At 33.1% G+C, this 14,417-nt stretch overlaps 1 protein-coding gene across 7 annotated transcripts in view; it reads right to left on the bottom strand.

Annotated features, from left to right (window-relative positions):
* LOC144443840 (uncharacterized) overlaps positions 1 to 14,417 on the bottom strand; it is a 73,789-nt gene that overhangs the window by 47,369 nt on the left and 12,003 nt on the right. For 6 of the 7 annotated variants that reach the window (XM_078133404.1, XM_078133406.1, XM_078133405.1 and 3 more), the window contains exons 2-3: positions 5,877 to 6,040; positions 2,085 to 2,355 (exon numbers count right to left, since the gene is read on the bottom strand). In XM_078133404.1, coding sequence (XP_077989530.1) covers positions 2,085 to 2,355; positions 5,877 to 6,040 — 435 coding nt within the window. Of the gene's footprint in view, positions 1 to 2,084; positions 2,356 to 5,876; positions 6,041 to 7,473; positions 7,595 to 14,417 lie in introns of those variants that run through there. The other variant, XM_078133408.1, reaches the window with a different exon arrangement.

Genomic DNA, 14,417 nt, shown 5'->3' with positions numbered 1-14,417 from the left:
AAAATCACCTTTATGGACATACCTGACATTAAGCATGACAAAATGATCGTCAAAACAGCACACTATAAAATCACCTTTATGGACATACCTGACATTAAGCATGACACAATGATGTCAAAACAGCACACTATAAAATCACCTTTATGATTTATGATTTAGCATGAAACGGGTATCAAATTATAATGTTCTTATTCTGAAACTGGAGACAGATAATTTCATCTCTCTTTACTCTGTAGTTGGCCATGTCCTATATTATTATACATTATACACAGTAATTTAAAAAGAAGTGTCCTTCGAAATACTGCTGTTTCAATAACTGCCTATGTCAATACATATAAGCACTTCTTGGTTAAATAACACATGTACTATTCAATACTCTACAACAGTGCATGGCTTGTCTATTATATAGCTAATATTCAATGTTTACAAATCGAAAGCATTTTCAGTGCAATTCTCTTCAAAGTTACCTGCTATGACTAGTATACTATTATTACCATTATGTTTGCCATTAAAAACTAATAACGTAATGGCTACCAATAATTACACAGAAACATAATTCATATTCACAAAATTATTACTTTTTAATGATTTATTTAATCGGTACATTTTGAACCTTTTATTCAAAATTGTGTTCGTGAAAACTAAATTAGAGTCAGGTAATTAGATTCTTGCATGCAAGCAACTATTTAGTGACAATAGTGACTGATTGTCCTGTGTGATGCAAATTTCAGCTTTGGAAGGTAAATGTGTGATATTGTAACCAGTATGGGTGTATATGTGACTTTTCTTCCTTTCAATCCAGGTATTTTCTAAATATTCTCCTTACTTCTACCCTTAGTGCTTGCGTACAGAGATTAAGGTACATTATATGTATTTGTATAGTATTGTATTGCATTGTATTGCATTGCATGGCATGTATTGTATTGCATTGTATTACATTACATGTATTGTATTGTATTGTATTGTATTGTATTGTATTGTATTGTATTGTATTGTATTGCATTGTATTGTATTGTATTACATTGTATTACATTGCATGTATTGTATTGTATTGTATTGTATTGTATTGTACTGTATTGTATTGTACTGTACTGTACTGTATTGTACTGTACTGTATTGTATTGTATTGTATTGTATTGTATTGTATTGTAGTGCAGATCTTTATTATTATTACATTTACCAAAAATATTTTTACCTACATAGTACAACAAAACAGTGTTTTTTTTCAAATTTTGCTTCTGAAACACTTCTGTAGGCGAATGTATCCATGGCAACCAAAAATCCGTATTTTGCATTTTATTGAAACACATTTGTTACCAAGTGATCTGTTTCTAAACCAAATGTCTAAATTTCCTATCTCCTTTGAACAACCACAACTGAGTGACTGTGGAACAATACAAAAATTAATATTCAACATCTGATAGTTATAGGCCAAGTCAGAGGAAATTTACTGTTTTTAATACAACACTTTTGGGTAACCCATCCGTTATTTTGCATATTTTTGGATAAGAATTTCAAAACCAGAAAGAGGTATTGCAAGTCTCACTTTGCATATAGAGTTATACCTTTTTTTTTATATATAACCATACATTATCTTTTCTTACTATGTAAACTAGGGCCAGCCACCTCAAAATGAGGAATAAAACTAAATTAACAGATTATACCACATTTTACATTGTCCTACCTTTACGATGACTTTTCTTCACAGCCATCAAAGTGCAGTATAAACTTAATTTTATATACTGGCTGATAATACCATAAATTGCATCAAAATATTAGAGATGTGGACAAACTGCAAGATACACGTCATGTACCTTACATGAAAGGTGACATGTACATCTTGTAGTTCAATGTTCATATCTATAACCTTCTGTGTCTATAAGCTTTCATTAAAAAATGCAGTTGCTTATTAAGTTAACTTATAATACCATATTTTACATTGTCCCATCTCTCATTAAGGTGACATGGTACATCTCATATGTTTGCATGATCTCTATATTTTCATAACCTTTCATCAAAAAATGCAGTACCTTAAGCTTATTAGTTAACAGACAGTCCCATAATGTGCAATCATTTTCTCTTACCTTTAAGATGGCGTGTGCATCTCGTAGTTTGTCCACTAAAGCTAGTCTTCTCTGTTCACTTTCATGTAAGGCATCCTTCAGTGCTTTTGCAGATGTTATATTGGATGATGACAAACCCCAAGTTGAGGCATCGTTACCATATGATGAAGAAGATGGTGTCCTTGGTCTCTGGTAGTCATAGCGACTACTGGTACTATTCAGTGAATCATCTAAGTTCAGCCCCATGTTCATTCCCATTGGAAACTTCATGGTTCTGTTAGACATACCATTGCTGGAATAAAAGAAACATAGTGAAATAATTCAGAAACTTCAAAAAATTACATAATTTCACACAAAAAAAACATACATGTTAATTTTATGTGCAGTTGATTCTTAAGCACTGTACCAGTTTTGTTGTTGTCATCGTCACTGTCACCGTCACCATCACCACAACCGGTGTCATCATCGTGTTTTCTGCTTTTGTTAGTGCTTTTGTTAGCACAACTGACCTGAGGCTCTGATACCAGCACCCATATCTTTGGTGTATATAACACAGGTATAACAACAAGGCTGGATCAGCATATGGATAAATCTTATAAACTGTACAGTTGTGCTACTATGCCACTGGCACTATTTTTAGAAGTGGCATGTAAAATTGACCAAGTTGTCTACTGGACTATTACCCAAGGACTTTACAATATGTGGTTGCGTGGCTACACTTTAAATATACCATGAACATCATTACCTCCTCTCTGTCACCAATGTTCTAAAACTTATTGTACAATAACAGTATGTCTTACATAGTAATAAAAAATATGAATTTATGTCACACTGGTATATTTTAATACAAGGACTTAGGGGTAACAATAAGGCAATTATAAAAACCGTGCATTATTGTATGTATGGTTTTATTATACCAAATTGTACAATATAAGAAACCCAAACAAAGGCATGCCAAGTGTTGAATTTTCGCTTCTTTATTCTCAAGGAGTACACAATACACTGGTGTGTCAGAAAATACATGCCTTGGTTAAGCTGCCCTTCACTTCTGATAACATACAATGGAAACGAAATTGGACTGGCAATTCATTCTGTTAACTACCTACTTCTAAAAATCCTGCAGCCATGCAATTCTACCTATGACTAATACCCAAGACTTTGGTATGTCAAACTCATCAAAATAACAATAACATACCATACATATTTTTTTTTCTGTTAGGACACCACTAGTATAGGTCTGGAGGTTTTATTTGAAGTGGAAACCTTCTAAATTTCTTCAATGAATACAAAATAACATAATACAGACGCAAACAATTTCAAGGTGCGTTTTCCTTCTTTTGTGTCAACTGACAAGTTGTAATTTATATGATGGACCCATCAATGTTTTCTTTGTGCATAGTAGTAACATGTCTAGACCACTGCTTTACAACATGGTAACGCTGCATACTGCAATGAACCAACATGTACTTGAATGATCTATAAAATGTACATCGTGCATGGAAATTTAAATCTGACCAAATGAAAAATACCACTGACAGTAAAATATATAGTTTTATAGAGTTGTGATAATTTTGTGTTCACAAATTTCTAAAATAATAAATGTATCTTTTTGGCAAAAAATCAGTAACTTGAGTTCTCTACTTATTTCATCAAGGTACCCCATCAAAATAACAGCACAAGATTTGGAAAGGTGTGCGAATTTTATAGGATTATCTTCTTGTTTATACTGGGGTTATAATACTATAACAAAAATAGATTACTTCTAAAAGAAGTTAAGGTCACTAATAACATATGAGTCAGTGTCATCTGAGCAATGACTCTGTTCAAACTTACAAATAGATAGGCATTTTATTTTTTTTTTGGGGGGGGGGGTGCCATTGTATACTTAAGCACTGTTTTTGGTGACAATTTATTTAATAGTTACAATGGACCAGACAAAAAGATTTGTGACGCCATCAAGCTTACATATCCAGCCATGCCTCAGGCTTTCGGCTAGTCAACTGGAGCCTGTCAATGTTTTCAACCAAAGACATGCAGGTACAGTACACAAGTGTGAGCTCTGTCATGCATTTTCACAAATCACCCCACAAACTTTCTAATCCCCTCCTCCCCATTGACGCAGGACAATTAAGATACAGATTTAGAAATGTTCAACACAAAGTTATTGATGTCTTTTTTTTAACTGAAAGCTAATACATTGTGACTTGAACTAAGCACCACTGAACAGAACGGTTTTACCAATATTTAAAATTCAGTGGATTGATTAATTGATATACGAATATCTTACATAACTTTTCAAATTTCAGATATTAAGTGAATGTATGTACCATCATTCTGACAAAAAAATGCAAACTGAAACTCGACTAAGGCCACTGAATCTATAAAACAAATCTAACTTATATTTTCAAATAAAGTAAAGAATTTCACATGTACAATGTACTAGCAGCACCTGTGAACAGAAATCACTATTTTATCCACAAAAGTCCAAGCATTTTGATAAAGATGACTTCAAAATTTCCTTTTGTGAGCAATGGTATTCTATGGCTACAGACATTATAAGTTATGACAGCAAGACTCGGATGCATATAAATTGTACAATTTGCATGATAAATTAAATGCGCTAAAACCCATTATTAATATGGCCGCCACCGGTGGTCGGATAAACTGTTGCCAGGGATGTTGCTAGGAGAGCATTGCCATAGTGATAATCATGTGACAGTCCATACAGTACTAATATTGTAGTTGCTTTTTAAGTCTGAAGATACCCTCATTGGTCAAATCAGTATATATATTAAATTTAGTTATTGCTGCCAGGGATGTTGCTAAGTGAGTGATGGTCATAGTAAATTATGATTCTAATTGCTTTTCAGTTTGAAGTCTTGAAATCAAAATTGAAATCAAAATATGAGAACAACCCAAACAGAATAGGATTTTATCAATTTTTGTTTTCAGTTCATAATATCACTGATGTGGTACGTGGGAAACTATAATGTTTATAGATTAGAGTATGCATTGGTGATTGGTGATAACTTAGGGTAGTACTTAACCCATTGTGTTATCAAAGTGCAAAGATCAACAGGATAGAATATTGGATAGTTATAAATCTTCTTTTTATGATTTTTATATTGAAAGAGGGTCATCTTACTAACAGATGGACATAGCACTAAAGCCAGAGGATAAAGAACATCATAAACCACAGGCCTCAGCACTGTCCAAAACGTACCCACCTAGTGATTTCGTTGCTTCAGCAGTAATATTTTGTGCTCCAGCTGGTTTGCGAGAATGAGAATAAAGAGTGGATAGGGAAAACAGAAACAAGGAGACACGTACAGAGGAGAGAAGGGGGAGGTAGCTACTGCCATGGGTGATTTTGATTCAAATGGGGGAATTTAGGGAGGGAGGGATCAAGGAGGGAATTTTGTGATTGAATTAATTGCATGAGTATAAAAATTATTATACAGATGCCCAAGTATGTATGTCTCTGTGTGTATGCATCTCTGTATGTGTCTCTGTGTATACTGTGTGTATGCATCTGTGTCTGTGTCTGCGTGTATGTGTGTCTGTCTGTATATATGTATGTATGTATGTATGTATATATGTATGTATGTATGTATGTATGTATGTATATGCATGTACGTACGTACGTATGTATGTATGTATGTATGTATGTATGTATGTATGTATGTATGTATGTATGTATGTGTGTGTGTGTGTGTGTGTGTGTGTGTGTGTGTGTGTATGTATGATTTGTGTGTCTATGTGTCTGTGTGTCTAAGTGTATGTGTTAGTGCATACAAATCTACTTGTACCTACCTAATTCCACTGTCAGAATCCATCATGGTGGCTGCATAGTCATAATTCTTTCCTGAGGATTGGGGTCTTGAACCCGTGGCACTAGCTGGTCTATCTGTTCCAGCGGAATGATGCCTTAGAGCCATCAATTCATCTTCTCTATCCTTCCTTAGTCTTTGTTCTCTCTGCAATAAATAACATTACATCCAATTGAATTATGGTGTCAAGTATGTGTACTTATAGTCTATGAATTGGTACAAAATTATCATTAATTTTCATGTTATTCTCAATACCTTTAATGGTATTTTACCTCATGCTAGGGAAACAAATAGAACTTGTACAAGAAGGATGACTGTATATTCACAGGGTGCCAATAGTAATGTAAAGTGCATGGAGCAAAAAGTCATGTGGTGTCAACTTAAAATCGAATCAAATGATAATATTTCTATGTATGCAATTAGGAATCCAGTTATCTTTTTTTGAAATATTGGAAAATGAGATAATTATTCTCTGTATAACCAAATTTACCAATGATTACATTTATCACAGATTATAAGTATAGTTTTGCATTTAATTTAATACCAGAATCTCATTTCACATTATGAGACAGTATAATCTGATGAACACTGTTTATACCAAGCAGGCATCTTAAATCAGATGTTAAAAACACAGCTCTGCACTCAAAAAGAATTCTGTAATAACTAAATAAAGATAGGTTAAATTTGCAATATGTGATTCTTTCAGGACTTTGCTGTTTAAAATGATATAATGGCACTGAAAACAGCTGCCATAGAAATCAACACATTACCATTTTCAAAGTAGCCTCAAACTAACGTATAAGTCCTGTAATTCAGTGTTTACTTTATCTGCTATATGCTTTGTTGTGAAAGTTAATTTATTTTAGAGAAGTGACACACAGCAAGGAGTACATTTCTGATCTATGTATACAAACTGTCAAACCAAAAGAAAAGAGTACATGTACGCATATATCTCTCAAATATTGCTAGCTCTCTCCTTCAGAATGTTCACCTATGAAAATGTTGTTGTTGCTGTTGTTGTTGTTGTTGTTGTTGTTGTTGTTGTTGTTGTTGTTGTTGTTGATGATGATGATGGTGGTGGTGGTGGTGGTGGTGGTGGTGATGATTATGATGATGATGGTGGTGGTGGTGGTGGTAGTGGTGGTGGTGTTGGTGATTGTTGTTGGTGTTAAATTGGCATTGGTGGTGGTGGTGGTGGTGGTGGTGGTGTAACACAGTTGCTACATATTCACGCTTAAGTATTACATGTACTATGAAAGTGACATTTTCATCCACTATTCTTGATTTTATAGCGATAACAAAACTGCACCTGGACTCACAGAAACCTAATACACCAGTAGCTTGATGTTCATGCTCTGCTGGAAAGTTAGGATTAGTCTACCTAAAGTGTCTGAAAATAGATAATGGTCCCTGGCTAGTGTTGTAATAAGTCAGATTTAGTTCAGACAAGTATAAAGACTATTCAGTATTGTTGTTAACTGTTTACTTCCAACTAAAATTTAACAAGGTTTGACACTTTGAACTCATGGTTCAAAACCCATACATTTATCATACCAATGAACTAAGGTAAAAATACATACATCTTTGAAGACTCCATGAATGTCAGTTTGTGGTCTAAGCAAACTTGGTAAAACCTACATTTTCTTGCATTAGCTGACAAACAAACATCGTCTGGTCGTTGTAAGCTTATACCTACTTGGACTCCACACCCACCAGAACGCGTATTCAAGATTCATGAATGTTCCGAACGCATTCTTTCCTAAGTTGTCACCTGGACCATAACAACCCGTTACTTAACCTGATTATACAAGTGGCATGTCTATTGTGAGTGTATGAACTCTGTGCAGTCGGAAAGGCACGTACAGCTGTGCAGTGGACTTTTGAAATGATATCTATATACACTATGGATCACACAGTCTCAGCTGTGTTGTCTGATTTCGGGACCATAACTCAACCAAAAAAAAACATGACTTCCCTGAACAACAAAATAACACCTCGAACAACATGTCTTCGGTAATTGAAACAGCACTTACTCTGGTTGTCATGGCGACCTATTGTAAACTTCATGACTTCCTTCTGATGGTAATGCAATGAATAAAACATAGGTCGATAAGAAGTCAAGCTTCTATAACTGCTTAATCTAAGTGCTTGATCAATGAATGCAATTTGTCAAACTTGAGCACTCAAATTGTTCTTCTTTGCCCCCTGGGGATAATAAGTCAAGGTCACAGCACTCTTTACTAGATGAACCCGTAATAAAGTAATCTAGAAATTTGATATAACATAATATTAATTATTTAGTTGTCCTAGTAATATTTCTCAACACCTACAAAGAGACCTCATTACCGATGTACATATTACTTTCCACCTCATAAAACTTCCATTAGTGTTTTTGTTAAACAGACAATAATGAGGTAAAATCTACCCGAGTTCCCTAATCATTTACACCTGGGATAATGCTCTTCAAAAAGTACGGAAAATAGCAGTTTTACCAGATTTCTCCCTTCTGTTATCGGTCAGAATAGCTCTGCTGTTGTTGTTTTTTTATAGTTTTTTTGTTTGTTTTTATAACACATGTACAAGTGGTTCAGCTGTTCAGCTCTTGCCCTTTGAAGTTTTGTTGTAGCAAAGTAATAAAGTGGTTTACTTAATGATTTCATGTGATGACTGACACACACACACACACACACTATAGAACACAATTCACACAGAAAGTTGGTAAAACTTGTCTTAAACAAACTTATATCTACTCATCCCAATTTTTAAGACACCTACACAACAAATTTCAACTCAATTGGCTCAGTAGTCTTGGAGAAGATTTTATAGCATTTTTACCAAAAATTCTATTTTTAGACCTAATTTGCATTTTAATAACCTAATCAACTTGTCTTTGTACAAACTTAAATCTGCTCATCCCAAGACACCTACACGAGGAATTTCAATTTGATTGGCGAAGTTGTTTTGGAGAAGATTTTAAAGCATTTTTACCAAAAATTCTATCTTTAGACCTAATTTGCATAAAAATGACCCAGTCAACTTCTTGAAAAAACTTATATCTGCTCATCAAATGAGACCTACTGTACACACCAAATTTCAGATCACTTGACCACGCAGTTTTAGAGGAGAAGATGAAAGTAGAAAAGATGACAGACGACAGACAACGACAGAGAATCAACTTTTGCTGACAGCAAAGCTCAAAAGTTTAAAGTTATAGTCTGCAAACATTATTGAAAAATTCATCAAATTTTCTCAATATTATATGGCAGACGAAACTTTCACCGAGAGTTTGTACATGATATCAAAATGATGTTATGACATAATTTTCATTCAAAAATGAAATCAGGCGAAAAACGAAAGATTCGAAAACACTGTTAATTAAACAACCGAAAATGTAACAATTTGAAAACACACACATTTGACCCCAGGAATGACCTCATCAAATATCTATATTTTCAAATAGTTCCATCTTTTGGTGTTTCTGTATTAGTAAAAGGTCAAAAATGCTTGTCAGCCTTTTTTTAAAAAAGCATTAAAATGAAAATGATATTAGAGTTTTTATTTGAAAAACGTTGTGTAAACACAGCCTCACATTAGCTTCTAAAGAATTTCTAGTGTATGTGCATCTTTAAAATATACAGAGTGGTCTACTTTAACGAAACTGCAGTCTACCTGGAGTCTTGAAGGACTAATACTATTACACCATTTCAAACCATTTCGATTTCTTGAATTTTTATGGGAATTTGGACGAGTGAAAATTCAAAAAATCAAAATGGTAGTTCTAAGGATAGCTGAAATAGTTGTAGTAGTGTTAGTCCTTCAAGAGATAGACTACAGGTATAGGCCAAGTGAAAATTCAAAAACTCAACATGGTAGTTAGGATAGCTGAAATAGTTGTAGTAGTGTTAGTCCTTCAAGAGTTAGACTACAGGTAGGCCAAGTGAAAATTCAAAAAATCAACATGGTAGTTAGGATAGCTGAAATAGATGTAGTAGTGTTAGTCCTTCAAGAGTTAGACTACAGGTAGGCCAAGTGAAAATTCAAAAAATCAAAATGGTAGTTAGGATAGCTGAAATAGTTGTAGTAGTGTTAGTCCTTCAAGACTGCACGTAGGGTATGAAAATGGGCCTCTTCACAGAAAGTGAAGAGTTCATTGTTTTGAGCTGGATTTAGTAACAGTAGTTACAAAACAAACCCAGCTCCCACACTTCTGGAAATGTTGATTTACTATAAATGTCATAAATACATGTTCCATCAACACAGAGTGTCGAGCAATAAATTAAGCTACTGACATCACCACGGTAACACATCCTGTTATTCATAAATCAAGCAAATTTTCCACAGAAGACCCCGCAGCCATTTTGAGAATCACATTAAAAAAGAATGTTTTTCAAACTCAGATGTCGGTGAAACTGGATAAAGTTCAAAATACTTTCACCTATCAGAAATGTTAGAAGTCTTCCCGAGTCCTGCGAAAGCGGGAAAGAGAGAATTAAACTTTTTCAAGCTTATACATGAATGCTTTCATTGTGAACTGATCAAATTAGAGAACAATGAATCTGAAGACGAATACGTCATTATTTTATAATTCACTTGTTAAACTCAGGATACATATATGTCGGTTGATACAAACAGTTTGTTTATGAGATACACAGCAGTCAGGGTACGGGTACATGTTTTTTTCTAGCAGAGATGTTTTTGTCTCAAATCTTTTTATCTTTACAATTTAGTGTACAAGTTACAGCCTTTTATAGGATTTACTGCTAGTATTTCAAACTTAAGGAAATTACTTAATATACTTGCTGACAGCAATTCTATAAGACTATGGACAAAATCACTTCTCTTAAAATTTGGATTGATTTCTTAAAAATAAATATTGTACTGAGTTTTGTTGAGGGTGACCATGAGAATCAAAATCATATCAGTACAGTACCCTGAAAAAGTATTTAACGTAGAATGCACCTGGGAAATAAACTCTAAGCTTTTAGTGTTAAGAAAACTCCAACCTATTCTCAGTCAAATTGAATTAAAAAATCTGGGGTCATCAAATGGGGTCATAATCATATCAGAATTTAGTAATTGTAGAATCCAATATGGCCACCGCATACTGTGTTCACAATGAGAAATTAGATGATTTCCTTAAAAACAAGATGGTAGACCCTAAATTATTTCAAAAGGACCAGAAACAAGCTTTCATATCGCAAGATTTGGACAGAATTGAAACATTTTGATTTTCAGGAAAATTTGTCTCTGTGGAGCACTCTAAAAGTGAAATTTGTAATGTGACTATCCGAGGAAAGATACATTTTTTATTTTAATTTTTACACAATTATATCTTTTAATGCAATATTGCAACTTTGCCATATACAATGTAAATTCAAAACACATACATATAAATATTACAAAATTTATTTTTAAAAATCAGAAAGCCAATATCCTTTTGAAAATGTTGCTAATTCAGTGTTTTTGGTAATATTCCCAGAGTATGTATTCCCAGAGTATTGTGTATGCAAAAATAGATTAACCCCTTCAATACTGAAAACATTCCCGCCAAAATTGTTCGGACAAAATTCTTGTTTTATGTAAGTTTTTGGCATATATCAACTTCATTTTAGACTGGAATTAAAGAAATGTTAGTTTCTAATAAAGTTATACTATTGTAATTATGAAAATATGCATATAAATTGGGTCCCCATATTATTTAAAACTCGTCTCTAGTCATGAAAGGGTTAAAGACACTAACTATTGGTAAACTTGTTAAAATCAAGTTTTCGACAGAACTTAACAGTAGTATTCCCACAGTATCATGAAAAAACAGAAGACATTAATTATTGTTGAAAATCAAATTTTCCGGAGTTTAGTTGTCTAACAGTAGTATTCCCAATAGTATCATGGAAAATAGAGCAATCTGACTGAAGACACTAATTATTGTTGAAAATCAATTTTTCCACATTTCCGTTGTCTAACAGTAGTATTCCCACAGCGTCAAGGAAAAATACAGCAATCTCAATTGAAGACACTATAATTACAGTACAGTTGAAAATCAAATGTTCCACAATTCTTGTTTAAGAATAGTATTTCCAGAGTATCATGAAAAAAACAGCAATCTTATTATGAAGACACTAATTGTTGTTGAAAATCAAGTTTTCCCCAGTTCTTGTTTAATAGTATTCCCAGAGTATCAAGAAAAACACAGAGTAATCTGACTGAAGACAGATGATTAGTTTTACCATGAAATGTGACCTGAGATGAACCAAACCACTAACATGGCTACACAATTACATTACTCTTCCTAATAATTTCATTATTTGTGCATTCACTCCCGGTATCAGCTGACACTGTCTCCTTCCATCTATACACTTACCTTGAATTTAGTAGTTTTTAGTTACCTTCAATTTCTCCAAACAATTCTTTTTTCAGACTATCCCTTACATGTAAAATGGCTAGTGATTATTCCTATGACCACTCTATGGGGACTCAAGATTTTTTTAACTTCAATTTCTCCGTAGGATTTTGTTCACAAAAGGTGAAAGGACCAATGATTATTCTTGAGACTACAGGAGAACAAAGATCTTCCTAACTCCAATTTCTCAACAGGATGAACTCGCAAGAAAATGGAACCTTAGAGTCTGACAAATAGAAACTAATGGCTGCCCCTAGAGTCAATTTACTGTTTTTATATCATATTATTAAGCAAGGGTATAAAATGTAATTCCAGTGTTGTTACAATTTATGGCAATCAAGCTGCATCAGCACTAGCCTTATACATTCCAAGCAAACACTTTAACTCATACTAACCATCCATCTTCTGTGTTCAATTTTATTTGAATACATGTTTTATATCTCAAAATGTTTACTTCACACAATATATTTAAAAATAAAGTTGTCATAATTTAAACGTTTATTAAATTCAAATATTTAAGTCTCAGAGATGTTTAAGAAATGCGAGAATGATTGTTCACTTTTTGACTCTGATTAGAAATTTTTCATTCAGTAAATTAATTTCCAGACATAAATTTTTTCAGTTACACTTTCCAAAATATCATTAAGAAAATGGAAGCTAATCTTCACTAAAGTAGATCACCTCATATATGTGTTATAATTATGGCATTTACTGAATTTAAATGATTAGATCGCAGAGAAAAATTTTAGTTGTTTTTTTGTCAGTAAAATACAAGCCCTTCATATGTAACAAACTTATAACATCAGGCTAATAGTTACATTACAGTACGAACCAATATGTTTCTTTATTTTTTTAACTTGAACATAAAATCTCAGAGAAAATTTCCTGGGGTCGTTTTAGTCAGTGAAGTATATGCGTTCATACGTAACCGATTTATAACAAAATTTAGGCTAATAGTAACATTACAAAATGAATCAATATCAGCTTGTATTTTAAATATAAATGTAAAATTTCAAAGAAAAATTTCCAGGAGTCAATTTAGTCAGTGATTGATAAACCCTTTATACGTAACAAATTTATAATATTAGAGTAATAGTTACATTACAGTATGAACCCAAAGTGCGATAGCCTGTAACACATACATAGAAAGTATGCACTTCCTTTGCAGCTAGCACTTAGTCATCACTAGGACTTCATTTAGTATTCAGTTTCTCTTTGCTCTATTTACTGAGAACACAAATAAGCATACACAGACTATTACTTTCACCTGTTGCCAGGAAAAGTGTCTTAGTAACCTACTAACACCTGTACACGGTCGACTAAACTGCCAGTAAAATCACCATAATTGATATCTCAGGAAGTTAAAAGTAGAATAAAACCTATGTTAGTCTGACTGTAAATTGCACTCATAGCTAGCTGTCACATTCAACAACTCAGTTAACTGACAGTTTAATTATGGTAACAATATTTCTTGACATTTTCAGATTTTCTACGTAACCTCCTAAATATAGCAGATTCGTTTTCAAAAAATTACATGACTGAAAAAACACACTTTTTGTAACTATAGACTTTTGTCTACCGATTGGAATAATTTTCAAAACATGAAAGGGCTTAAAAATTTCTATCTTAATATCTCCTAAATTTAGTAAATCCATTTCCAAAAACAATAGACCCTACGCCAAAACAAAAGGACCAAAAATACACTTTTCTCTGTAACTTTAGACTTGTGTGTGCAGACTACAGCTGAAAATTTTTTTTCTAACTTGTAATGAAGATTATTTACAACAAATGCATTTCAATGTAGAAAATTTTGAGAAAAAATTGTTCAAACACTGAGTCAAAGAAATATTGAAATTACATTGCGGAATATTGACTCTTTATTATGCAAAATAAACCACATTTTAGGAACTTGAGGGTCTATCAATCATTATTGTGCATATGTTAATTCAGAACTTTATATAAATATCTTGTATATCATTTTATAGGTAGCAAAATGTTGGAAATACTAGATTTCCTCCTTTCCGTTACCACGGTTTCCAAAATCTAAGCAAAAACATCAAATTCTACTGAAATTCTAGTCCTCCTAAAATATTCCTATAAACAGCAATTAATGTGTAACTATGA

This window comes from Glandiceps talaboti, chromosome 12 (assembly GCF_964340395.1).
Source record: "Glandiceps talaboti chromosome 12, keGlaTala1.1, whole genome shotgun sequence".
In the NCBI taxonomy this organism is placed as follows: domain Eukaryota; kingdom Metazoa; phylum Hemichordata; class Enteropneusta; family Spengelidae; genus Glandiceps; species Glandiceps talaboti.
The sequence above is the reverse complement of the archived record's forward strand: the minus strand, read 5'-3'. Positions and strand labels throughout refer to the sequence as shown.